At 44.1% G+C, this 26,215-nt stretch overlaps 1 protein-coding gene across 5 annotated transcripts in view; it reads right to left on the bottom strand.

The window, feature by feature from the left end:
* Positions 1-15,771, bottom strand: part of LOC147455022 (TraB family protein) — a 66,904-nt gene extending 51,133 nt beyond the window's left edge. For 3 of the 5 annotated variants that reach the window (XM_086516883.1, XM_086516887.1, XM_086516886.1), the window contains exons 1-4: positions 15,404-15,768; positions 15,085-15,200; positions 14,857-14,945; positions 14,701-14,775 (exon numbers count right to left, since the gene is read on the bottom strand). In XM_086516883.1, the coding sequence (XP_086373009.1) occupies positions 14,701-14,775; positions 14,857-14,945; positions 15,085-15,200; positions 15,404-15,717 (594 nt within the window). In that variant the 5' untranslated portion in view covers positions 15,718-15,768. Of the gene's footprint in view, positions 1-14,700; positions 14,776-14,856; positions 14,946-15,084; positions 15,201-15,403 lie in introns of all 5 variants that reach the window. The other 2 variants (XM_086516884.1, XM_086516885.1) reach the window with 2 other exon arrangements.
* Positions 15,772-26,215: the final 10,444 nt, after the last annotated feature.

A 26,215-nucleotide genomic window follows, 5' to 3' on the forward strand; every position in this document is an offset into this window, starting at 1 on the left:
CGCAGACTGCAGGAGATGGGGGTACCCAAAGAGTTGATTTGGGGGATGATGGCTCTATACAAGTCAGTAGTGGGGCATGTCCGCACTCCAGAGGGGATCTTTGATGTGGTCCACTCCACTATTGGGGTGAAACAGGGCTGCCCGCTATCCCCTACACTATTTGGCATGTATGTGGATGAGGTTGCTGACTACATTGAGAGGGATGGTGATAGAGGAGCACAGTTGGTAGGGACATGGATCCCACTATTGTTATATGTCGATGATATTGTGTTGATTTTTGACTCCCTGGAGAGGATGCAGCATCATTTAGATGCTTTGTACACATTTCCCCACGATAATGGATTGTTTGTTAACCTGGGGAAAACCAAGGTTGTGGTGTTTAACACCACACCACACCACACTGGGTTAGGAGACCAGCATCCAATTTTACATATGGCCAAGAGACGGTGGAGTATACAGATGCATACTCTAGTAGCTTCAGCTATGCTTTGTGGGGTTCAGATTTGGGGACCCTCAGTAGACCACCATGGTAGATCTGGTAGCATTGATGGATGGAGATGTATGGAGAGGCAATGAATGAGTTCAAGCAATATAAAGAAATACCGAAAGGGGTGCCAGCGTTTAGGGCCAGTGCTCTCTTGGGGTGGAGCTCCGCCACTCCCCGTCTCGTGTGTCATGTATCTCTTTCAGTTCGGTGTCATTTGAAGTGCTTAAAATTGATCGGTCTGTTCTTTTCCGTTGGCACGTGGTGTCAGAGCTTCACGCATGTGCTCTTTTGAAAGCATAATGGTCCTATCAAAGAGCAGACAGAGCAAGATGGCGCTTCTAGATTTGACGGAAAATTTTATGAAAGAAGCTTCGTGTTCGACCCCGAACTTATTAGCCACTACCACCCTTACTCCATGCGCATCGGGTGCGCTCCTGTCTTCATCGCTCTGTCTTACAGGGCCATAAAGATCACTTGCAAGAGAAGGATCCAAGATTTTTTTTCGAGCATATCTTCCTTCCGAGTGCAACTTTTAGCGGAGTGGGGTCTCTTGAAATGCTTGCCACAGAAACCCTAGCAAATTACAACTTGAAATTTCTCGACATCTCTCAGTAGGTGTCTCTTCTCGAGCTAATAACCTTGGAGGTCCGGTGTGATTGCTATGTCTTGGGACTACCATCGCCACCAGAGGAACTCTGTCTGTCCAAGAGCTGATGGACCATGTTGTGGTCGGCTATGACCTTATGGAAGGAACCTAACCCTAATTTTTGGTGCAAGTTTCAAGATGGAAATTTAGTCGACTTTTCAAGCTCGACTGATGTTGAGATTGCTTTTTAAGTTTGAATCTCTTTGGAGTTCGATGATCCTGTTTGGAAATTGTTTGAAATGGATGGTATTTGTTTTAAACCAAAATTGGTGCCAATTTAAATTGTTTGACTCTGGTTTTAAAACTCTTTTCAATGTTTGGTGATTTACTCTCGGGTGGAATAGTGAGAAATGGTATTGTCTGAACCTCGGAACGACACAGACGGTGTCACAAAATGATAACGTGGCATGACCACCTGCGGACAGAGAACTGCAGAATGGTTCGGAATCCCGAAATTTGCGCTGACATGGCAGACAGTACAGACTTCCGCGATTTGCGATGATAGGTGCTAACAAGGTAGCCTGTAGGGATTTTCGCAAATTGCGCTAACTACTTTTTCTGGCAGATTTTGGAACCATTTACTTTTGGGAATTTTTGCTTTTGAGTTTAAAAGCTTTTGGGGCTTTGCTTTTGGGGCATCCTTTTTAAGAATAAATAGACCCTTAGGGACCTCAATCTGCAGGGCATCTGGACACAACGTCTGAGAACAGAGGACCCCTCGAGTATTGTACTTTGCTCAAGCATTAATATAATAAAGAAATACCGAAAGGGGCGCCAGGCTTTGGGGCCAACACCTCTGGGCACGGCACTACGTCGGACCGTGTCGACTCAAGTTTTAAAGTTGTGAAGTATTTTTAAGTGATCCTCTCGTGTGTCGTGCCCGATTTCCGACTTGGGGTGCCCAAGCCTGTGACAAACGGGATGTCTGGGGAGTGTTTCGTTGTATGGTTGAAAACCTCGAAACGACGTAGACGGGATGTCTAGGGAGTGTTTCGTTGTATGCTGAAAAACCTCCGAACGCAGACGGGATGTTTGGAGAGCGTTTGGTTGTATGCTTGAACCTCCAAATGACGCAGGCTACGGTCTGGGGGGCGTTTGGTTGTAAAAGGCCTCTATATCTCCCAGCCCGGACCTTGTTAGGTTATGCCGGAGGACTCACGACTGATGAGGGAGTCATTGAATAGCTCATGGCCCAGACCTAGATGGTTTTCTGCGATGGTTTTTTGCCTTGGTCAGCCATAATTGCAATTTCTTGTGTCTAGTCTATGATCCCCTGTGTCTTCAAGCCCAAACTGACCAAGGCTCACTTCTATGGGAAAAAGTGATTTAATCCCGACGATGGAACCATGAACCCGGTCTGTACTTGCGGTAGACCTTAGACTTAAACCTTATTTGCTTTCACCCATTTAATTTGTCGCCCACTTTACCTGTACTTTCAAGACACAACAAAGGGGAAAGGGATACAGGCTGCTAGAATGCACCTGTATAAGAAGACCGACACCAGATCGGCCCCTAACTTAGGCACCCCTTTCAGTATTTCTTTATTGTTTAAAAGAGGGAATAAACATTGTGGTTCCCTACAAGCTGCCCCGCACAAGCTTGGCTGAATTTCAATTGTTCCGACCCTATTTCTGCAGCATAACTGTACTAGGACCCTTCACAGTCAGTATTCCCACGCATTGAATGACTTTCCCGACGCATACGAGCACTTTGCAAAACCTGGCGAGAATCTGCAGCACACTGAATTCTCTGTTTTCAGCCCCAAAAATGCGTCAGATCACCTATACAGCGGTCCCCTTGCGTCCCCGAACCTCCTGGGGGTATTAGGGTCCGTTTAGGGCAAAAACCCTAAACCTGCAAAAATGCACAGCAGGCTGTAATTCACTGTTTCGGGCTCCGTTTCGCGTGCCGGTCGTATCCGTAGCAAGTCCTCTAGCTCCCCCACCTGTAGGGCCACTTGCCCATTGAATCGGACGAGATTTCGCACGTGAAACCTCTCCGAATCACCTGTACCTGCAGGGGATTAGCCGCTAGCTAGTCCAGTACCTGTGCAAGAGGCTCTTGCCTCGGTAATCGCGCATGAACCCACACAACTGTACATTGGTCAATTGAAAAGCCCACTAGAGGGGCATAACATACTGCCATAGGGGAGAGAGAGGGCAGTGCGTAGCGTGCAGGACATCACTCCTGGCACCGCACTGTACATAAGAGGGAAAGGAAGCACTCCATAGCTCTCAACCTGTGTGACAGGTTCTCAATGAAGCATCCCCCCAGCATAAATCGAGCGCCCCCTCTGCTGCCCTTGACCTATAATGCAACTGTGAACAAATAGATGCAAAAAAGGGAAGATTTCCATGGCTGCCAAAACCTGCGTATCGCTGAAAACGCAGAAAAACAGCCTTGTAAACACGCATCTGATGCCTTCCAATGCTGAAAATGAGCTCCTTAGACCTAGGCAAAGTCATGGGAAGCTCAAAAATGGAGAGAAATGGCTGAAAATCAGTGTTCTCAACCTCCAAAACTGCTCCAAAAAGTCAGTTACGAGTTCTCTTCTCCCAAACTTGGTAAATTCACCAAAAAGTGCCACTTGGCACTCATGCATGCAATTTCCCCGCATTGGGCTTCTCGCTTAAAAATCTCTCAACTGGTGTATCAGTTGACTTTGCAGCAGAGTAATAAAATGTTCCCCTAGTCATCCCGGAGGTAATGACGCGAACACATTTTCAAGTCCCAAAATAGCAGTTTCCTAAATTTTAGGAGATGTTGCCATTGTATCTTTCTAGGTCATCTGACCCTCTTTGTACACTGCAGCCACACCAAGAACTGAATGTAGCCTCTGTAGCAAAGGATTCCACTTTGGCTAGTCAATGTCCCCACTTTAGCTAACCATAGTCCTTGTCCAACCTTAGTGCTCTCTTGCCCTCGGGCCTGGACTCCCTCTGAACAGTTCCACACTAGCTATGCAATGCAGGGCAGTTAGATTTCCCGAGAGGTGTTTCCACAAAGTGAATAAATAAATAATAAGAAAGAAATCAACAAAAAGGATAGATAGTAGTCACACGCTGGTGACATACCCCCCTCTTGAAATCTCAAACGTCCTCGTTTGCATCTATGTCGTACATGCTCACAGTCAACACTGGTGTATTCAACACCTGTCGACACATGTACGACACATACATGCTCATTGTCAACCCTGGTGTATTCAACACCTCGTTGACACATGTATTGCCTGCGCGTGTGAACCCTAACCCAATGACATAGTGGTAGCTTCGCACTCTGCCATTGCTTTGAGTCATTAACTTTCCAATGACAAAATGGTAGCTACGCATTTTGCCACTGTCTTTTAGTACACGTTGGATCCAGTAACACTTTCAAGCATACCCAAACCAACAGTTTAAGAATGCAGTTACACATGTACCCTTTAAAAGAAGAAATTACTGTATCCTTGACAAACTGACAAGAAATACTCACTTCTATAGCACTAACCACACTTTTGGACATTCCTTAAGAGCAATTGCCAAACTGACAATCTGTACAGCTCTAACATTCATGTAACATGTACTTGATTTGAGCTCACTTTAAATACCATGTACATCATTTGTTTCAGAAGCCATTGTCATACTGACAATCCATGTAGCTTTGAAACTGAAGGGGTCAAGGTAGGTTGCAAATCGAAGGCTTCAAGGTAAAGTGATAACACAATTGGTGACTCTGCAAGTTCACCTTCTTTCATCCACTTAGCATCCATTGGTGGATAGTTTCTGAACTTCACCAAGTAACGCCTAGCGACCTTCCCTTTCACTTTTCTTTCTTTATGTGCCAAAATTTGTTCCGGGACCAAGATCTCGTCATGTTCCTCGACTTCCGGCTGATCTTCAGCTGGCATATCCTCTGGCACATCACCCACATAGGATCTGAGAAGACTCACATGAAACGCATTGTGAATCTTCCAACTGTTAGGCAATTTCAGCCTATATGCAACATCATTGATTGTGTCGCACACTTGAAAAGGCACATAGTAACGCATGGTGAGCTTTGGAAACAGTCTTTCCTTGCCCTTCATCTTCTTTAACCTTGCCTTTTCAAAGCGTAGAAGCACCCAATCACCAAGTGAAAATACCACTTCACGACGGTGACGATCAGCTGCTTTATTTTGCTTTGCCTGAGTCTTTTCTAAGGCCACTTTGACCTTCTTGTACATTTCATCCATGTCCTGAACATACTTATCTGCTTCAAATATCTTGTCCTTTGTATGCAGTATGGGAGGAACTTTCTTGCCACCTTCAACTATCTCAAAAGGTGCCTTGCCAGTTGATGAATGCACTGTATTATTGTATACATACTCCACCAATGGCAAATACTGCTCCCACTTTCCTTTATGCTCTGACACATAGCACTTCGTCAAATCTAGGACAGTAGAATTTGCCTCTTCTCACTGCCCATTTGTTTGAGGATGAAATGACGAAGAGAATTTGAGCGTTGTGCCCATATTCTCAAACAAGCGTCTCCAGAACAAACTTGTCATGTGTGGATCACGGTCGCTAACAATCGACTGTGGCATGCCATGATACTTAAAAATATTGCTCATAAACAAGCGTGCCATCTGATCTGGCTCTATCTTCTTCCTGATAGGAATAAAATGAGCCTGCTTGCTGAATCTGCAAATGATGGTCCAAATACCATCGTTTCCTGTCTGCATTCTCGGAAGATCAAAGATAAAATCCATAGCAATACTTTCCCATGGTTTATCTGGAATAGGTAGTGGTTGCAATAACCCTGGTGCCTTTTGCCTGTCAAACTTGACCTTCTGGCATATTAGGCATTCTCGCACAAAAGCATCCACATCTCTTCTCAATGTAGGCCAGTAGAAGAACGTCTCAACCGCTTTAACTGTAGCATCGATACCACGATTTCCTGCATACGGTGGGACGTGACTCTCTTCCATAACTTTGTGTCGCAATGGCTTTGTGACACACAATCTGCCATGCATCATCATGAACCCATCTTTGAGAAGATAGTGTTCATGACGATGTCCATCCATTAGCTGCTCGAAGACCCTTGCAAAATCTTCATCATCCGTCTGTGGTGGTCTTGAAGACTCGCCCACTTCATGTGTTTGTTGACCCTGTGAGGAGGAAACCTCTTCAGTCACATCATCTGGTCTGTCAGCCATAATTGCAATTTCTTGTGTCTAGTCTATGATCCCCTGTGTCTTCAAGCCTAAACTAGCCAAGGCTCACTTCTATGGGAAAAAGTGATTTAATCCCGGCGATGGAACCATGAAACCGGTCTGTACTTGCGGTAGACCTTAGACTTAAACCTTATTTGCTTTCACCCATTTAATTTGTCGCCCACTTTACCTGTACTTTCAAGACACAACAAAGGGGAAAGGGATACAGGCTGCTAGAATGCACCTGTATAAGAAGACCGACACCAGATCGGCCCCTAACTTAGGCACCCCTTTCGGTATTTCTTTATTGTTTAAAAGAGGGAATAAACATTGTGGTTCCCTACAAGCTGCCCCGCACAAGCTTGGCTGAATTTCAACTGTTCCGACCCTATTTCTGCAGCATAACTGTACTAGGACCCTTCACAGTCAGTATTCCCACGCATTGAATGACTTTCCCGACGCATACGAGCACTTTGCAAAACCTGGCGAGAATCTGCAGCACACTGAATTCTCTGTTTTCAGCCCCAAAAATGTGCCAGATCACCTGTACAGCGGTCCCCTTGCGTCCCCGAACCTCCTGGGGGTATTAGGGTCCGTTTAGGGCAAAAACCCTAAACCTGCAAAAATACACAGCAGGCTGTAATTCACTGTTTCGGGCTCCGTTTCGCGTGCCGGTCGTATCCGTAGCAAGTCCTCGAGCTCCCCCACCTGTAGGGCCACTTGCCCTTTGAATCGGACGAGATTTCGCACGTGAAACCTCTCCGAATCACCTGTACCTGCAGGGGATTAGCCGCTAGCTAGTCCAGTACCTGTGCAAGAGGCTCTTGCCTCAGCAATCGCGCATGAACCCACACAATTGTACATTGGTCAATTGAAAAGCCCACTAGAGAGGCATAACATACTGCCATAGGGGAGAGAGAGGGCAGTGCGTAGCGTGCAGGGCATCACTCCTGGCACCGCACTGTACATAAGAGGGAAAGGAAGCACTCCATAGCTCTCAACCTGTGACAGGTTCTCAATGAAGCATCCCCCTAGCATAAATCGAGCGCCCCCTCTGCTGCCCTTGACCTGTAATGTATCTGTGAACAAATAGATGCAAAAAAGGGAAGATTTCCATGGCTACCAAAACCTGCGTATCGCTGAAAACGCAGCAAAACAGCCTTGTAAACACGCATCTGATGCCTTCCGATGCTGAAAATGAGCTCCTTAGACCTAGGCAAATTCATGGGAAGCTCAAAAATGGAGAGAAATGGCTGAAAATCAGTGTTCTCAACCTCCAAAACTGCTCCAAAAAGTCAGTTACGAGTTCTCTTCTCCCAGACTTGGTAAGTTCACCAAAAAGTGCCACTTGGCACTCATGCATGCAATTTCGCCGCATTGGGCTTCTCGCTCAAAAATCTCTCAACTGGTGTATCAGTTGACTTTGCAGCAGAGTAATAAAATGTTCCCCTAGTCATCCCGGAGGTAATGACGCGAACACATTTTCAGGTCCCAAAATAGCAGTTCCCTAAATTTTAGGAGATGTTGCCATTGTATCTTTCTAGGTCATCTGACCCTCTTTGTACACTGCAGCCACACCAAGAACTGAAATGTAGCCTCTGTAGAAAAGGATTCCACTTTGGCTAGTAAATGATCCCGCTTTGGCTAACCATAGTCCTTGTCCAACCTTAGTGCTCTCTTGCCCTCAGGCCTGGACTCCCTCTGAACAGTTCCACACTAGCTATGTAATGCAGGGCAGTTAGATTTCCCGAGGGGTGTTTCCAAAAAGTGAAAATAAATAAATAACAAGAAAGAAATCAACAAAAAGGATAGATAGTAGTCACACGCTAGTGACACACTCTCTATGATGAGAGCGGTCTACTTATGATTGCACAAATCTCTACAATGCTTGGACTTGCCGACGATGTCGACGACGGTGAGGACGACGACGAGACGGGCTGAAATCTGGAAACTCTAAGGGCTGAAATCTGCAATTCTTCTATCTGTTGAATTCTGACTCTATGTCGGTGACGATGTCAATGACGACAATGCGACGACGACCCGCTGAAAACGCAGATGCTGAAATCTGCGTTTTCCGGGCTGAAACTGTAAACCTTGCGGAAATTGACCGTGCGGCGAGGAATTGCTGCGGGAAGGTGACATCTGCGAGGTTCGGGACTTGATCTGCGCTGCCTAAGGGCTGAAAACTGAAAACGCTGAGGTTTCTTGATGTTCCGTCGAGGTGAATCTGCAAAACGTTGGGTTATGATGCAGATGCAAAAAATGCTAGGGCTGAAAATCTGCAAATCTGTGGCCGGTTGTTCTGCAAATGCAAAACGCTAAGCTGATCTGATGTTCTGCTGTCGCCGGAATCTGCAAGTACAAATCGCCGGCTGATCTGGTCGAAAAACGCTAGGTTGTTGCTGTGGAGCAAAAACGCTAGCGCTTGGGGTTCTGCTGAGATGTTGCATGTTAAGCAATGGTGCTCCTGCTGCCTCTTCTGCCAATTAGTGCTAGCCTAGGTTCGCTTATATACAAACTTACTCCATTTGCCCTACCTACTTTCCAACAAAAGTCACTTAAAAATAATAAGTGAAAAATGTCAAAAATAGGGAAAATAGGCTAAATGCACTAAAAATTTCCCATGAAGGATTCTGATGGATTCTGATGGGAATGCTTATGATCATGCTGTGTGCAACCAAAGGATATGCATTTACACTAAGTGTCTGGACATGCACGCTCTGTGAACAGACTCACAAAAGTGCCAGATCACTTCTAAATCTACATTGATTGGACTGACTGAAGCCTTGTCGTGCTGTAGCTTGTCCACGGACACATAGGGTTGGATGTGTCACGTGACAGGTATATTAGTGGATAGAGCCACTGAGCTCGGGACAAATAGACGCCCACGTCTACGAGGGCAACCATGACATCGACAGAGGCTTCACCCAAGGATCGGGACTATTCTAGCACGATATGGGAGATGCCCAATACGACTATTTACAGAGGCAAACATTGACGAAGCTCTTCAACGACCAATGCAATACTTGGGCATTGACAATGATAATAATGATTTTAGTCTAATGAATTTAATCTTTTAGTTTTAGTCTTTTACTTTACTTCATTTTATTTTTGTACCCAGACACTGGATTAGATCCACAAGCATTGTATCAGTTTGGTCTCATAGGTCATTTTGGCCTTTTAAAGACGTTTAACATTTTATTTCATTTCATCTCTCTCTCTCTCTCTCTCTCTCTCTCTCTCTCTCTCTCTCTCTCTCTCTCTCTCTCTCCACTTGATAACACATGGAGATATATCATGTTGGTATGCACAAATGGCAACATCGTTTAAGCTCCATGGCTTCTCTATGGACACACTCTCCCGCTTTTGGTATTCTAGAATCTATGGATCCACCCTCTCTCTCTCACACACGGAGGGAGGTTACTAGACATATACAACAAGCCTTGTTTCTATTGGATAACCAGAGGACATGGATACACCCTATACACGAGTTGGGCATGAAGATGACTACATATGAGCACACAGAGGATGGGTTCTTATCTAGGCCTACCTACATGGACACTCACTTGTCCCACGGCTTACGATGTGCTATTGGATAGACTAGCCGATTTCGAGAGATCTGAGCTGAGGCCAGGTTGTGCCAGTTGTGTCACGGAGAGCCATAGACAAATGTAGCTTCAGCCCAGAAAACACGAGATAAACCAGAATGAATCAGCAGACATCTTACAGCATTGAGAATAGTGCGATTCTTTCGTTCAGCAACGCCGTTCTGTTGAGGTGAATATGGAATAGTGTGTTCATGATGAATTCCACTGCAAACACAGTAATTCACAAACTCTCGAGAAACATATTCGCCTCCATTGTCACTACGAAGCTTCTTAAGGCGACGACCAGTTTGAAGTTCCGCAGCCTTGTGGAATTGTTTGAAAACAGATAAGGCCTCGGATTTTTGTATAAGTAGAGTCGTATACCGTGAGAAATCATCAATGAAAGTAATGAAGTAGCGATATTGTGATCTCGAAGAAGGTTGAGGTCCCCATATATCAGTATGAACAAGATCCAATATGTCATGAGAATGAGTTGTATTTGAAAGAGGAAAGGGTTTATCCAGTATACTAGGAGATACGTGGCTACTTTCACTGCCTCTCTAGAGAGGGTTTTGGGCCATGAGATATTATGATTAGAGATGTCTGGGACTCTATGTTACAGGCTTAGACACTCCTAGCGAGAAATCAATAGAAACACATAAACAGAAACTGCAAAATCACTAAACTTTGACTAAAGAGAGAGAGAGTCGACACGGCACGGAGGAGTTCCGCGCCCAGATGCATTGGCTCCAAAGACTGGAGCCCCTTCTAGTATTTCTTTATTATTGCTCGATGCAAAGGTACAACTCCTGAGGGTCCTTTGCTCTCAAACTCTGCGTCCACATGCTCTGCAGAGTGATGTTTCCAAGGGCTCTTATAAACAGTACAAGGGTTGCCCCAAAGCAGAGCCCCAAGAGCACTTCACACTAAAAACACTAACCCTAAGAGCATTGTGAGAGTGCGCGTGTGAGGAAGCAATAGAGAGAGAGAGAGAGTAGACACAAACACCAGAGATGGTGAAGAGGGGGCGATCAATCCCCCCATGACTACCATGAGCAAGAGACCCAATACACAATCAGTATATATGTGTGGAAGAGGGTAGCCCCCTAGCCCCATAAATAGGTGCTCAAGGGGAGGTAGGGCAAGGCCTGATAAAAATCCCCTATGACCCAACAAGAAAATGATATATGGAAAAAAATGTGGACGCCCGGACAAAAGTGGGCGGCCGGACAAGGAGCAACCTAGGCTATGGGTGGCCAACCCGGAGACATACTAGCCATACAAGTATACCCTAGATCTGTGAAGCGGCAAAGTGGTGTAAGTCTAACACCCCCTCTTAGCATCTGATGTTGAACAAACTGCATGAAGTTGAAGATGTGAGGCAAATGATAAAGATGTCCGCTGCGATGTCCGCTGAAGGACAATATTCCAGCGAACTTCGGGAGTGTAGCGGCAGTCTGAGGTGTCCGAACCGTCGAGAAATCTCCATGGAAGATGCCGTCACGAGCAGTGTAGCAAACTGTTGTACTCCGCCGATACAGGGTGAAGATACTGCGTGAAGTGCCCGAACTGAGTGTGAAAACAACTCCTTGTCATAAAAGAAGTGCCAATAGGCCTGCAAGTGTCCTGCCCAATAGGATCTGAGGTGTCTGTAGTCAAACCATCTGGAGAAAATGGGGAAGCCCAGGAACCGTTGTGAGAATGACCGGAAGCCTGTCAATGCATGAACCTGTAGCCCAGTGTGGCCAGGTGGCTAAGCTGTGAAAAACTCTAGGAAGGCCAGATATAGCAATCTGCGTCATAAGCGTCTGATCCTCTAAGAAGAGGAAAGGCCAAACCAAGATGTCTGCGCCGTCTTGCCTGTATCTCCTGCCTCCAATCCTCCAGTGTCAACCAAAACAAAATCCGCGCCAACAAACCGCGACTCGGTGTGGCTCTCAATGTGTGAGCTGGGAGTGGCCTACTGCCAAGGTCAGGAGATAAGTCTGTTGTAAGGTTACCGAGGGTGAGTGTAAGCACCTCTGAAGGTAGCAATCCAAATGATCAGGAGTGTAGAACAGCAACTACACTACCATCCAAGCCAGGCTCCGGGTGACTCCGGATGTAGTCGCGTAATGATGTCTGATCTCCCGCATCTCGCGAGTAAACTCTCCAAGAGAGTCCAAAGCACTGAAGCTGCACTCCAGTCTATAGATCCAAGCAATGAACTTGTTCAAAAAGAGATCCAGGATCCTCTCCGTAACTCCATGTAGATGCTCCTATGTAAGCAAGTGATCTGACGTGTCAAGGTCAAGTGGTAAGTGTCTGTCCACCAAAGATGGTGGTATCTTCTTTGGGAATGTCAGAATCCCATATGCCATGAGCATGGCCATATCTCGTGTGAACTCCTCTGATGAGTGCATAGGTGTGTCCATAGCAAACCACAAGTCACCACCCCCGCTGGAGTGCGCAACCGCAGAATGATGGCTGGAATGAATGGATCTCCCCAAGATCGTATGCCCGTAGACAATCAAGCCGATGTCAAAGATACCGTGTACTACAGCAATCACTGAGAGACCGCACGGACCACCACTGGATGGTGTCCTGGCAGGAGGTTACTTCATCCTCTGTGAAAAACACAAGCCATGTGGCATTTGTCCACCTAAAAACATAACTGTGAGGTGATGAAAACGCTGCTGTCCAGCGATTTTCAGAGTGCTCATACGCTCCCGGCAGGGTCCGGAGTGGTGTAGAGAGTGTAAGGAGGGTTTTTCTTTGTGTGCACAGCCGTCGGAGGGCTGAAAAACAGAGAAAACAGCAGTGGCGAATCGCTGAAATCTTTAGATTTGAAGAGGAACTTCCCCGGCAATGCACCGGATGCCAAGGCCGAGTGGGTGGTGGCAAGATCTGGGGTCCAGAATCTGAGCGCTGCCCTCCTGCTGCAAAAATACAGGCACCAAAAACCTTGTGTTTGCTGAAAAAACAAAGGCTTGATTGATGGGTACCCTAGGTGCCCGGCAACTTGTGGACAGTGTCAACGACACAAAGTGACCAATAAAACCGCCGAAAATGGGCTGAAAACCCAAAAACGCAGATGAAGGTCAAAAACGCAAATGGATCTGGAGGGGTTTTCCGCGACAAAGATGTCCAGAAATGGTAGCGCTAGCACAGAAATCAGCGGATCTGATGTTGCTTGCAAAAAATGAAAGTTGAGGTGAGGTCCTCTGCGACAGAAATGGCTCCTGTTTCTACGCTTACCTGGCTGATGTAAAAACGCTGGTAGATCTGGCTCTAGTTGCAAAAACGCTGGCTGATCCAGCCCTTGGGAGAAGAACCTGATACAAGGCATATCACTAGGTATCCTTAAGAATACCTCTCCTAGTGATCGAGCAGGCGAGCGGGGGAGATCCAAGAGGCCCAGGATGAGGGGATGCTCTTGACGCCGGGGAAGGTTGCAACATACAATCAGATTCATATTGGCGAGACACAGGAGGCACCCTGTGTAGACTCTCACCATGGAGGACATCGACACGATCATGCACCAATGCATGCAAGCTATCACCAGATTTTGATACGTACATATCCACCATATGTATATTGAGATAGCTACCCACTTTTTGTTTATATACCCATCAAGCTCATGCTACTCGCCTCACAAGTCTATTAATGTTCTTGTTTAGTTTACTTTCTTTCCTTTATCCAGACTTAGTATCAGATACGCCATGATGTGACTCTTCGGTCTCAGAGGTCATTTTGGCCTCTAGAAGGCATCATAAAAAGTTTCATTTCATTTCATTTTCCCCTTCAACAACTCCCTCCACACATAAGGGGTGCTTAAGGTCGCTCTTCCTCTTAGAGAGCTCTATCTTCCTTGTGTTGCCTCTTTCTCCAGTATCCACTACACTAGCTACAGAGGTAAGTAGAAATGTAGGCTTCACGCAAATTGAGAAGTGAATTCTGTCATAGCAAAATATGCAAAATTATACACTTGGCTTCCATATGGCTTCCTTTCTTTCTCCTTCCTTGCATGCACTCCCCACTTTTGTAGCCTTGCGCCATTGAGACGGGACAGTGGATTGCCATCCAACACACATTTCCACATAATCATCTATTGTAGTTCTCAACCTTAACAACCCAACATGTTTCATGAGACAGCTCCACATGACGTACGCTTTTTCATGCAACCATTATTAAAGAAAAGTCCTTCCAAGGGGGGTCGCCTCTGAAGATCAGGCCCTCAGCATTGTATCAATCTCAAAATTTGTGTTTTCTTAAATATCAAACTTGTTATCATTATCGATATTCGCTTGCTATTGTCTACAACATAGATTACTAGCCGAAAGAATCAATAGGCTGTTACATCTTGTTTTCCAAGATCCATTTGCACATAACATCACACAAGCACATACAACAAGCATAATGAAAGCCCATCAAACTTGTCTCCTAGTCATACAGCCGATAACAGCTCATACCAACTCTACTCGGGCCTCCCACAAGAGGGAATTCCAAGCCACAAACTCACATAATCCCCATGTTTGAATGAAACTTCCATGAGACTTGAGCGAAAGCATAAACCCGCACAGTACAGTAAAATCTATGTTTCATTGTTTACTTTTGTGTTCAGCCTCGCCAATCATTATCTAAGGGTTCTCTAGTGCAACTTGCAGGATGCATAGATCAGTTTCGCTCTTTAAGTGATCAAGAATCAAGCAGTATAATCTCCTACACTACCATTGAGCAAGAAGTTGAAGAAGGCATTTAAACAAGAAGTTGGTTAAACCAACTGGCATGAAGGTGAAAAAGACACAAACGTGAAAGAAAGGGAGATTACAGTTATTTCGATTGGTCTATCCCCTAACACAACTTGAGCATCAACTTCTGCCGCTGCTTTATACGCTGCTCGAAACTGCAGCAAAGCTTGTGTCACAAACCTTTCCCCAAGAAATAGTATCACCTTACAGAAGAACTCCAAACTAAATGCTCTTACCTCTTCTCCAGATGCTACTCCCGCAACAGAAGATAATTTCTCAGATGCCAAAGCCAATAAGAACCGTAAAGTCATAGCAGACTGGCCTCCTTGTATGCAAAACAATGCATAATTGGCATTAACCAAACTCTTGCTCAAGAAAAGACTGCAATCAAGCTTTACTTTGTCTTCCAATATTACCAGTTTGATCATTTCAGCACAAGCAAAATCATTTTTCAAGATTCTCACCCATTCCCAGACTACGACCCAATGCTGCAAAGAAGCTTTTGCCACTCATTGAGAGCAAATTTGATGGTGGTCTGGTTGCATCATTGAGATCTGGTATTTCATTCATTAGGCCAGCCCTATGATTCCAAACATTAGACAAAAGTTTAAACCAGGAAACCATTAAAATCGTGATATCAAGGAACTAGCAATTTGGCTACATATGATGAAAGAAAAGGCTCAGGATTCAATTGTGCACAAAAACTTCCAGTAGGATACCACCCAGTTTCAGCTTTGTAGTAACAGCTATTGGTCCAGATGGGCATGAAAGAGAAAAAAGTACCTGCTCCGGCAGAGCTCGACCACAACACTCTGGGGGCGGACAGCCGTGACAACATTATGTACGTGCAGGGCAGAGACAGTAGAGAAATGAGACGTGCCAACGAGGAAGAGGAGCATCGGCTCTTGAAAACCATTGTTCCGGCGCTCCTGGTAGCAGGGAGAGCGCTCCAAAACCAGCAGAGTGCCATCGTCCACCAGGCTCACAAGCTGCGGGAAACGGTCCGCCAGCAGCCGCTTGCTCACGTCCCGCTCTTGCCTCATCAGCAAGTGAGCTGAATTTGAAGATGGCAGGCAGGCTGTTACGAGGCACCCCATGCTGGAAGCACGGCTCCAAAAAAAACCTCAAAATAAATTCGTAACTCCAAGCCGTCATCAGTCGATAGTATTGGGTGAGGCCTTTGTGATGCCGCTCCTTTTTGCTAATGAAAAATAGACTTTTTATTTTTAAAATTGATAAATTTTTGGTTGGTGCATGGAGTTAGTGGCCATTTACTTGACGGAAGGGAAATGATGAGAAATAGACAATGTTTTAATCATGGTGCATTCTTCTCTCTTTCTCTCTCCACCTGGGCATGTATGTCCTTGACTCTAGTGCCCTTTGTTGTGGAGAATCGTGTGCTCATTTTTGGGTCTTGAGAGTTTCCCAAGGGGGTCACATTCAACCTCTCTAACAAGGGAGTTGCCTTGACAACTCTTTGGCAAAGCCCCTTGTTGGTGTACCTAGTCTCAGACAAAGACAAGGAATTGGATAGGGATGGTAGGCTATCACTTGCCCGAAGAGGCTAGGGTGTTTATTAATTTATGGTTCTTGACAAGGGATTACGCTATGGTGTTTCTTGAATCTCTGTCAACCCGAAAGCCTACAACAATCCCCATTGTGATATATGATTCCCTAATATATGCCATGTTGTTAAACGAATAGCAGGGTAAAGTATTGCTATCAACCTATCTATTAAGTAGATGTATCAACTCAATTTCATTACGTTTTGTAAATTTATGTGAAAGTTGAAATTGATCTTGTATAGGGTATCTTTTTCTTCATCTTTGTTGTAATGGAATTGACCTATTAACTTTGAGAGTAGCGGAAATTAGAGAGAGTACTTTTGTGTGAGCATAGCCGGTGAACATAATTGATGGTGGCAACATAAACATAGCATTTAGTTAACTTGGCATGAACAATACTTTTGCAAGAGAGAGAATTTAGAGAACAGGACAACAGTTGAGGACCAGATTTATGTGGAGCCGGTCGCCCCTCCAATAGGCATTTGTATTATGGTTTCTCCCATCAAGAGAGATTTGTTACAATACAATCTTTGTGTTCCTTGTGACCTAGGTGATGCAATGAAGATGGAAAGCTTCATACATCATGAGCATAACATAAACTTTGTGGAAAACACTAACTATCCCAAGCCTCAGTCCCAAGACCTCAAACACCTTCGAAGGTGGAGAGAGCTAGCAAGGAATGAGGGTAGGTAAGAGGAAGAAGAAACATTTCATAGGAGAAAGAATAGTTCCTCACTTATCATCACTTTTCTTGCTAGCATACGTCATAATAGCATAGTAATGAAGATGGAGAAGATGGCAAGCTTAAGCATTGAAGCATGGCTCTTGGTTGGATTTGCATTCCATAGCCAAGAGTGTTGGTGTAGCTCTCAATTTCTCTACTTGCTTGGAGAAGGAGAGGAAGCTCTTGCACTTTGCACAATACACAATGAGTGTGTGTGTGTGTGTGTGTGTGTGTGTGTGTGTGTGTGTGTGTGTGTGTGGTAAGTGTGGGAGAGTATACCCCTCAAGAAATCCCCTAGCATGCTACAAGGGTAGCCTTGGGACAAGTGTCCCCCTTCTCCCTTTGAGAGAGAGGGCTTGATAATTCTGAAACAATTAATTAAATCCACTAAATTATCATTAGACCCCTTGGAAGGCCAACCAATAGGATTTAGGCACACCATGAGGGTAACCTAGCTAGTGGCTTGACATGTGTCCTACTTGCCTCTTGGGCAAGGGGTGCCCTTTGGGAGAGAGAGTGGTCAAGAAACCACCCCCCCTTCTTGCATGGCTCGCCCCCTCATTGTAGGGATTTGTTTTGACTTTTGTGCCACCTCAAGCCCCTCAACTTTGGGCCTAGTTCTCACCACAAGCTTGGGCCTTAAGCCCCTCAAGCTTGGACTGGGTTCTCACCTCAAGTACATCCCTAGCATCTCAAGCATGACAAGCACCTCAAGCATCAAGCACTTCAAGCATCTTAGTCATCAGGCATGACAAGCACCTCAAGCTTGGGCCGGGTTCCAACCTCAAGACAACCCTAGCTTACCTAAGGTCAATGGACTTTTAACACTAACTATTGGAGGTCTTCAATGAAGCTAACCCTATGGTCTTTATGCTCCATTGGTTAGCCTTTTTCTTTGATAGACCATCTCTCATTTGGGCCCCTTTATCATTGACCTTGTGTTGAGATAGATCTATGAGCACGTGTCTATATCCTAACCCTTGTTTCCGTTTATTCTCCCACATTAAATGATCACTTTAATATGAGAAAATCATTTGGGGTGGTTAGATATTAGATATTATGACATTACCTCTCTCCTAAAATCATAGTCGTCCTCGACTATGAGGTAGAAGAGATAAAGCCTTAGTCATTAGTCAATCTTTCCTAGTGGGTAGAGGGTCCCTTTTTACCCTACGACATCTTTCCAAGATGGATGACTAATCCCTTTGGTGCTTGGGAGACATAGCTGCCGCAAGCATGTCTACTCTTTAGTCCATTTCATTCTCCCAAGTAGAGTGACAAATTCTACTTGGTGTTTGAGAGACGTCGTCATCACAAACATGATTCTATACATGCATACTATTTTAATTTGTGCAAATAAAAGAGAACTAGTCTTATAAGACAAAAACATTGGTCATTTAAAAGAAATTTGTACATGTACTTACTCTAAGGTAACATTGTAAGCATTGACAAGGTTCGATCTATCCTTAAGCTGTATTCATTGCATCCATCTAGCATCTTCAAAAGGATAATTTTTTAACTTAATAAGATACCGTTTGATAATCTTACCATGCCGTAGTACCTTGTCTTCATGCCGAAGGATAGCTTCGGGTTGTACAACCTCTTCTTGGTCTTCAACTTCGGGAGGGTCTTCAATAATTGGTTCACTTGGTGGCTCGCCTTTCTAGGGCTTAAATAGGCTCACATGAAAAGCATTGTGTATGAGCCAATGGTTGGGCAACTTGAGTTGGTGAGCCGTCTCATTGATAGGATTCAAGATTTGGAAAGGACCATAGTATCTTTTTGTTAGCTTAGCATAATACTTTTGATGGCCCGTAGGATTTTTGCCCATCATTTGCCTCAATTGAGCTTGAAGAAACTTAAGCAAGACCCAATCATTTTCTTTAAACGTTAAGGTCCACCTGTGCTTGTCAGCATCAGCTTTTTGCCTGTGTTGAGAGATGGATATAGATGGATATAGCCTCCTTAATATTTTGAAAAGATTCTTGTAGGTCACGGCTATACTCATCAGCAACGAAGATCTTCCCATGTACTTTAAGTAGCAAGGGACTTTTAGGTCTTCCCTCTATGATTTCAAAAGGTGCTTTTCCCGTAGAAGTGTGGACAGTATTATTTTATGCATACTCTACAAGGGGTAAGTAATTTTCCCATTGTGAGCGTTGATCTACTTCTGTACCATAGGGTGATAGGCCGAAGAGAAATTCAAACATGAACAGGTAGGAAATTTCTTTTTGTTCGTTGCATCATGAGTAAATAGGAAGTGGAAAACTACCTAAACATGGGGTCATTGACATCCATGATATCCTCTAACTTATTTCCATATGCAAGCATGCCTCTCACCTCAAGTGCATCAATACATGGCTTAACAGCCACTCCACCTACCCTTTATATTGAAATAGAGTTGAGCATGGTGATGTTTATATTGTGGAGGATTCTTTATCTATAGTTAAGTGCAACATTGATGAATGTAGTTGAAATTCAAATGTGATGAGGCCATCATTAGTCAGGCATAATTTAGATCATATGGGCGAACTTGGAGCCCACGTTATGACCTCTGCACAAGGTACTCTCCAACAATAGCATGATTACCTCATTGCAAATAGTGACCTCTTCAATGCCTTCTTGTTGCATAAATTCAAGTACCATTTGTTAAAATTGATTCAATGCATAGACCAAAGAGAGTTGGTGACACGAACATCCTTGTGCTTGCAAGAAATTCTAAAATTCCTCTTCCCATGAACAATTGACTTATCACCTTCTCATAGATTCAAGAAGCCATAAGCACAGTCTTGTACCTAGATTTTCAAAGAGACCTTTTCAAAAATTACTAGTCATTCTAGGATTTCTATCTGACACAAAGGATGTTGGCAATCCATGGTGTTTGAAAATCTGAGATATGAAGAGAGTTGCCATTTGGTGTGCCTTAATAGTCTTTTTGATAGGAATAAAGTGTGCTTGCTTGCTAAACCTGTCGACTATTGTCCATATTCCCGTGTTCCCATGGATAGACTTTGGTAATCCAAAGATAAAATCCATATACTCTCCCATGGTGAATTAGGGATTGGCAATGGCTGGAGTAATCCAAGTTGCTTCCTTCTATCATACTTGGTCTTTTGGCATACTACACATTTTTAAACATACTCTTATATGTCCATTTTCATGGTAGGCCAATAGAAATACGTCTCTACTCCTCAAAGAGTAGGTTGAATGCCTCTATGCCCCACATAGGGAGGAGCATGGGATTCATACATAACTTTCTCACGAAGGGAATGGGTAACACATAGCCTATTGCCATGGAGAAGATAACCATCATGCAAGGTGAATGGTTCCTCTTTCTTCCCCAAATCAAGGGCTGGCATTATGTCTCTAAAGTCAGGGTCACTAGCATACTCATCTATCATAAAAGATAGATCATTGTTGCGAGTAGCTATAGACACCGCATTAACTTTTGGTCGTAGTAAAAGTGCATCAGCCACTTGATTGTGCTTGCTAGCAATGTGAGCAATTTGGAAATTAAATTGCGAAATAAAATTTTTCCACCTCATTTGTTTGTCGGAGAGCTTGATTTGCGTCATGAAATACTTGAGACTTTGGTGGTCAGTTCGTAGAATAAATGGAGTCCCCAATAAGTAGTGCTTCCATGTGTCTAGGACATGTAGAACAACTAAAAGCTCTTTCTCATAAATGCCCAAGACGCGTTCATCCGTATTGAGCCTTCGGCTCTCATATGCTATGGCATGCCCTTCTCGAATCAAAACTGATCCAAGGCAATCACCACAGGCATCACATTGTACCTCAAATGGCTTTGAGAGATCAGAAAGCATGAGGACTGGTTGGGAGGTAAGCTTCTCTTTTTGAGCTTGTTAAAAGCATTTGGCTCCGTAGCAGTCCATAAATACTTAACGTTGTTCTTTGCTAAGTCATGTAATGGTCATGCTATTTGAGAAAATTTTGCTATGAAGCGACTATAGTATGCACACATACCAATAAAGCTTCTTAGCTCATGTAGATTCCTTGGATTAGGCCATGCTTTTATTAACTCTAACTTGGATGGATCCATATGGATACCATCTTTAGAGATAATATGACCTAAGTATTGAATCTCTTGGAGGAACTTCGCTTTTGTTTCGGTTGAGAAAAAGCTTGTTCTCCCTTGATGCTTGAAAAATCACTTGGAGATGTTGCTTATGTTCCCCCAAAGACTTGGAATAGATGATGATATCATCAAAGAACACTCCAGTAAATTTGCGGTAGGTCTAAAAATTTTCTCCATTAGATAATTGAACGTGGCTGGTGCATTAGTCAAGCCAAAAGGCATGACTAGATATTCATAAAGGCCAAAGGTTGTATGAAACGTGGTCTTTTGGATATCTTTATCCACTATCCTTATTTGATGATAGCCACTTTTAAGGTCAATCCTAGTGAAGTGGGTAGAGCCTTGTAGCTTATCAAACAGATCTTCTACCCAAGGCTTTAGTGCTCGATAGTCCACACACATATGGTATGTACCATCTTTCTTTTGCACTAAAACGATTGGAGAACAAAAGGGAGAGGAACTAGGCCTCACCATCCCTTTGTCAACCAATTCTTGTACTTGCCTCATGATCTCCTCTTGTTGAGATTGTGAGACTCGATAAGGAGGCTTGTTAGGCGGTGAGCTTCCTGGAAGGAGCTCAATGCGATGGTCATCATCCCCTCATTTTGGAGGTAAGTCCATAGGGATATCATCGATGCACACATCTTGGAATCCTTTTAGAAAATTAGACAAGTCTAACTCTTCTTGGTTTCTACCATTTACATTTGATGAAACATTAGGATCTTATGGGGACTCTTTGACAAAAATTATGTATGGAGAAACTGAGCTCTTCATCGATTTATCAAAATCAAGAGGATTTACAAGTGGTATAGAATGACCACACTCACTAGCATCTATACACATGTTCTTTCCCCTAAAGGTAAAGTAGATTCTCCTTTCAAGGAACTTCATGTTGGTAGCCATGCGATCAAACCATGGCGCCCTTAGGATAGCACCTCATGTTGGAGAGGAGAGATGAAAAAGTCTTCTTTGTCGACATAGCTTTGGACTTGGAGCCTCAACTTCCCAATTAAGGGAGTACTGGAGGCTTGTTGTCCCTTGAAAGCTGTGTCAGTTGTTACAATATCTCCCATCTCGAAAGCTTGAATGCCCAACTTAGTGGCCAACTCCATTGATATGAAGTTGTGAGTAGAGCCAGGGTCAAACAAGATGAAGGCATCATTCTCCCTTACCCTTTCCCCAAGCATAGGAGAGAGATGATCCTTTGCAAGCATCCTCTTTTGGAGCTTCGATGGTGAAGACCCTAGGAGTCTCATTGAGAACATTTTTCTTGGGGCAAGAACGATATCCATGTCCTTGATCCCCACACTTAGAACACTTATGGTCCTTGCAAAAAGCTTCAAGCTCTTCAGAAGAGAGTTTGTTTTGCCTTTGTAAACTCCCTTCTCCTTGGACCGATTGTTGTTGTTGTTCTTGGAAGTGCCTTGGGAAGAATTTTGGACATTGGTTTTCCCCTTAGCATCATTTTTATCTTTGTTTTCCATGGGCTTGACATTTCGTCTAGCCCCTTGTTGGAAATTGATGCATGAAGCAACCATGGTGTGATGGATTACTTTGGTGATAGAACAAGGCCATTGAGAATTGACGTATTCGGCCATCTCTTCAGGTAATCCTACACAGAATTATTGCTTTTGCTCAACAAAGTCTGTTGGAATTAGGGTTGCAGAGAAACACACACAGCTTGGAGAAGACGAAGGAAGCTCGAGGCACACAATAGAGAGTCTGTTACTTAGTGTGCAATGGAAAGATAGATAGCCCTAGAGTGATGGGCGTATATACAATGCACGGGGGAAAAAACCTCCTAAACAGGGAAAAAATGCCCCGGCGGTCCTAGTGTGTTCACACACATCACTACCACATGTATATGGTAACAAATAACAAATCCCCCCTGGAGTGATGCGGTGAACGAGAGCTGGCACATGAGTAAAGGGAAGTGCCATGCCCTGAGGACATGATCAGTCCACAAAGGGGAGTAAGCCCAAAGCTTTGTGGAAAGCTTCAAGCTTCTCACGAGACAATGCCTTTGTGAAAAGATCTGCAAGGTTGTCCTGTGTTGGCACATAAGCCAAGCTGATCTCTCCTGCTAAGAGCCTCTCCCTGACATAGTGGTAATGCACCTCAATCTGCTTTGTGCGAGCATGAAAAATTGGGTTCCTCGCAACTGCCAATGCGCTCTGACTGTTAGTGTAGATAGTGTTGGTAGTGTCCTGTCCAACACCCAAATCAGCCATAAGGCGTCTGAGCCATACACACTCAACTGTAGCTGTGAAGACTGCCCTGTACTCAGCCTCACAACTCGAAGTGGCCACAGTAGGTTGCTTCTTGCTCAACCATGATATACATGAACTACCAAACATGAAACAAAAACCACTTGTGGACACTCGCGTGTCAAAACAACCAGCCCAATCTGAGTCCGAAAAAGCATATAAGTCTGGCGGCAATGATCCCCCCTTGGGATAAAACAAGCCAAGATGTAAAGTGCCACTAAGGTAGCGGAAAATCCTCTTGACAGCCTGCCAATGCTTAGACCCTGGGCTATGCATAAATCTGCTGACCTCTGAGACTGCAAACTGAATATCCGACCTCGTGTTGCATACATTAATGAGGCAGCCAATAGCAGTTTGGTACAAAGTGACATCAGCAGGATCACCAGCATCATGTAGACTCAACTTCAAACCTGTTTCCATGGGAGTGGCAATAGGTTTGCAATCCTCAAGTCCAAACTTACATAGCAATGTCTCTATGTAACTTTTCTCACACAAGGCAATACCACCATCACACTGCTTAAACTGTATACCCAAATAATGATGCAACAGCCCCAAATCTTTCATCTTGAAAGTAGCATTCAAATCAGCCTTAAATTCAGCAATATGTCTCTCATTTGGTCCAGTGATCAGCAAATCATCAACATAAAGAACCACAATGAGAAGTACATCACCCTCACGCTTTACATACAATGTGCTTTCTGTTGGACTGTTACGAAAGCCTTGTTTGACCAAATGAGTGTCAGATTTCTCATACCAAGCACGAGGAGATTGCTTCAACCCATACAAAGCCTTCTTACATCTGCACACTTTGTCCTCTTGTCCTTTTATGACAAAACCGCGAGGCTGCGTTACATAAACTTCCTCAAATATGTCACCATTCAAGAAAGCAGTAACAATGTCTGATTGATGTACATCCCAACCAAAATGAGCTGCCAATGCACATAAAAAACGCACAGTAGTCATACGACAAGTGGGAGCAAAAGTCTCTTCATAATCTATGCCTTTCTGCTGTGCATAACCCTTTGCAACAAGTCGAGCCTTATGGTGATTGATCTCACCATCCGCCTTGGGTTTCAACTTGTAAACCCACTTCGTACCAATGGCCTTTTTGCCAGGAGGCAAATCACACAAAGTCCATGTGTCATTCTCTATAAGTGCATCATATTCTAATTGCATGGCAGCCATCCAATTTTCTGAATTCTGTGCTTCATTAAAAGACAGAGGCTCCTCAACATCATGTAAACTAGACACAGCCAAAGCATAACAATCTGATGCATAAGATGCATGGCGAGAGCCTGAACGAGTACGACTAGACAAAGGTGCATCCAATTTACTGTCACGCAAAGTGTGCATCAACCATTTTGGCATACCTCTAGCCTGCTCATTTTCAGCCCTTCCCTCATCAAGTACATCATGTACATCTGCATCAGTAATAGGCTGATCTAAAACATTTTCAGAAACCCCCATAGGCTGTACATTTGCCTCATTGGAACTTACATTCGTATTTCCACCACTGAAAAGAGGCAACAAAGTGTCATAAATGTCCTGTGAGCTTACATTACTGTCTCTAGTACATGACAGCAAGGGTTGAACAGAATCTTCCACAAACACTACATCCCGAGAAACCAGAATACGTTTTGTTTGCGGATGATACAACCTGTAACCTTTGCTTTCAGCACTATAACCAACAAAAATACATTTGATAGCCTTATCATCCAATTTTCTGCGCTGCACTTGTGGCACCAAAGCATATGCCAAACAGCCAAAAACACGCATATGCTCAATAGAAGGTTTCTATCATGCCATGCTTCATATGGAGTAATAGACTGCAAAGCTTTCGTAGGACACCTATTAAGTACATAAGTGGCACACATAATGGCCTCAAGCCAAAAAGAATGCGGCAAAGCTTGACTTTTGACGATACATCGTGCCATTTTCGTCAGTGACCTGTTTTTTTTCTCAGCAACACCATTTTGCTGAGGTGTATATGGCAATGTACATTGGTGTTTTATCCCATGACTAGCCAGAAATGCATTAAATTCATGAGACATATACTCCCCCCCTCGATCGGAACAGAGGGTGCCCATAGTACATTTCGAGAAATTTTCAGCCATAGCCAGAAATTGTTTGAAGCACATAAAAACTTCGGACTTCGCTTTAAGCGGAAATACCCATGCATGCCTGGAGTAATCATCAATGAAAGTCACGAAGTATAGGTAATTGCCCAAGGACGGAGTTTGCATGGGTCCACAAAGATCACTATGCACAAGCTGCAACCTGCATGTGGCCCGAACTGAACCATCCTTTGGAAATTTAGAACGCTGCATCTTACCCAAAATACAGCCTTCACAAACATGTTTGACAGGTGCTTCGAGAGGTGGCAAAGAAGCAACCATATTAGATTTCTGCAAACGCAGCAAACTGGCAAAATTCAGATGACCAAAACATGCATGCCAAAGTTTTGCATATGAAATAGCCCTTGAATCTGCAACAGCATTTGCAAAATTTTGTCCACACTTGTCATACAAAGTGAGCTTATACAGCCCACGGCACAAAATCCCAGATGCAACAATTTCATCACCAAAAGTGAGATCATGAACTGTACATCTGTCATCCACAAATTCGACTACAAGTCCAAGCCTAGCAAGTGCGGATACAGACAAGAGATTCTTCTTGATCCTAGGTACATAAAGTGCATGAACGAGTGTGAAGGAACTGCCATTAGCAGCAGTGAGCACAATCTTTCCAACTCCCTGAACTGGATAAGAGGCGTTGTTGGTACAAGTGACTGAATTCCCATGAGGGACAGACTCAAGAGAGGTAAACAATTCACGATGTGAGGTAATGTGCTTTGTAGCACCACTGTCGAAATACCACACATGTGAATCTGCAGCAATTGACAAGCATGCATCATGGACAGCAGGATTGTAAGTGCACTCTGCG

This window comes from Adiantum capillus-veneris, chromosome 7 (genome assembly GCF_014529385.1).
Source record: "Adiantum capillus-veneris isolate H3 chromosome 7, ASM1452938v2, whole genome shotgun sequence".
Classification (NCBI taxonomy): domain Eukaryota; kingdom Viridiplantae; phylum Streptophyta; class Polypodiopsida; order Polypodiales; family Pteridaceae; genus Adiantum; species Adiantum capillus-veneris.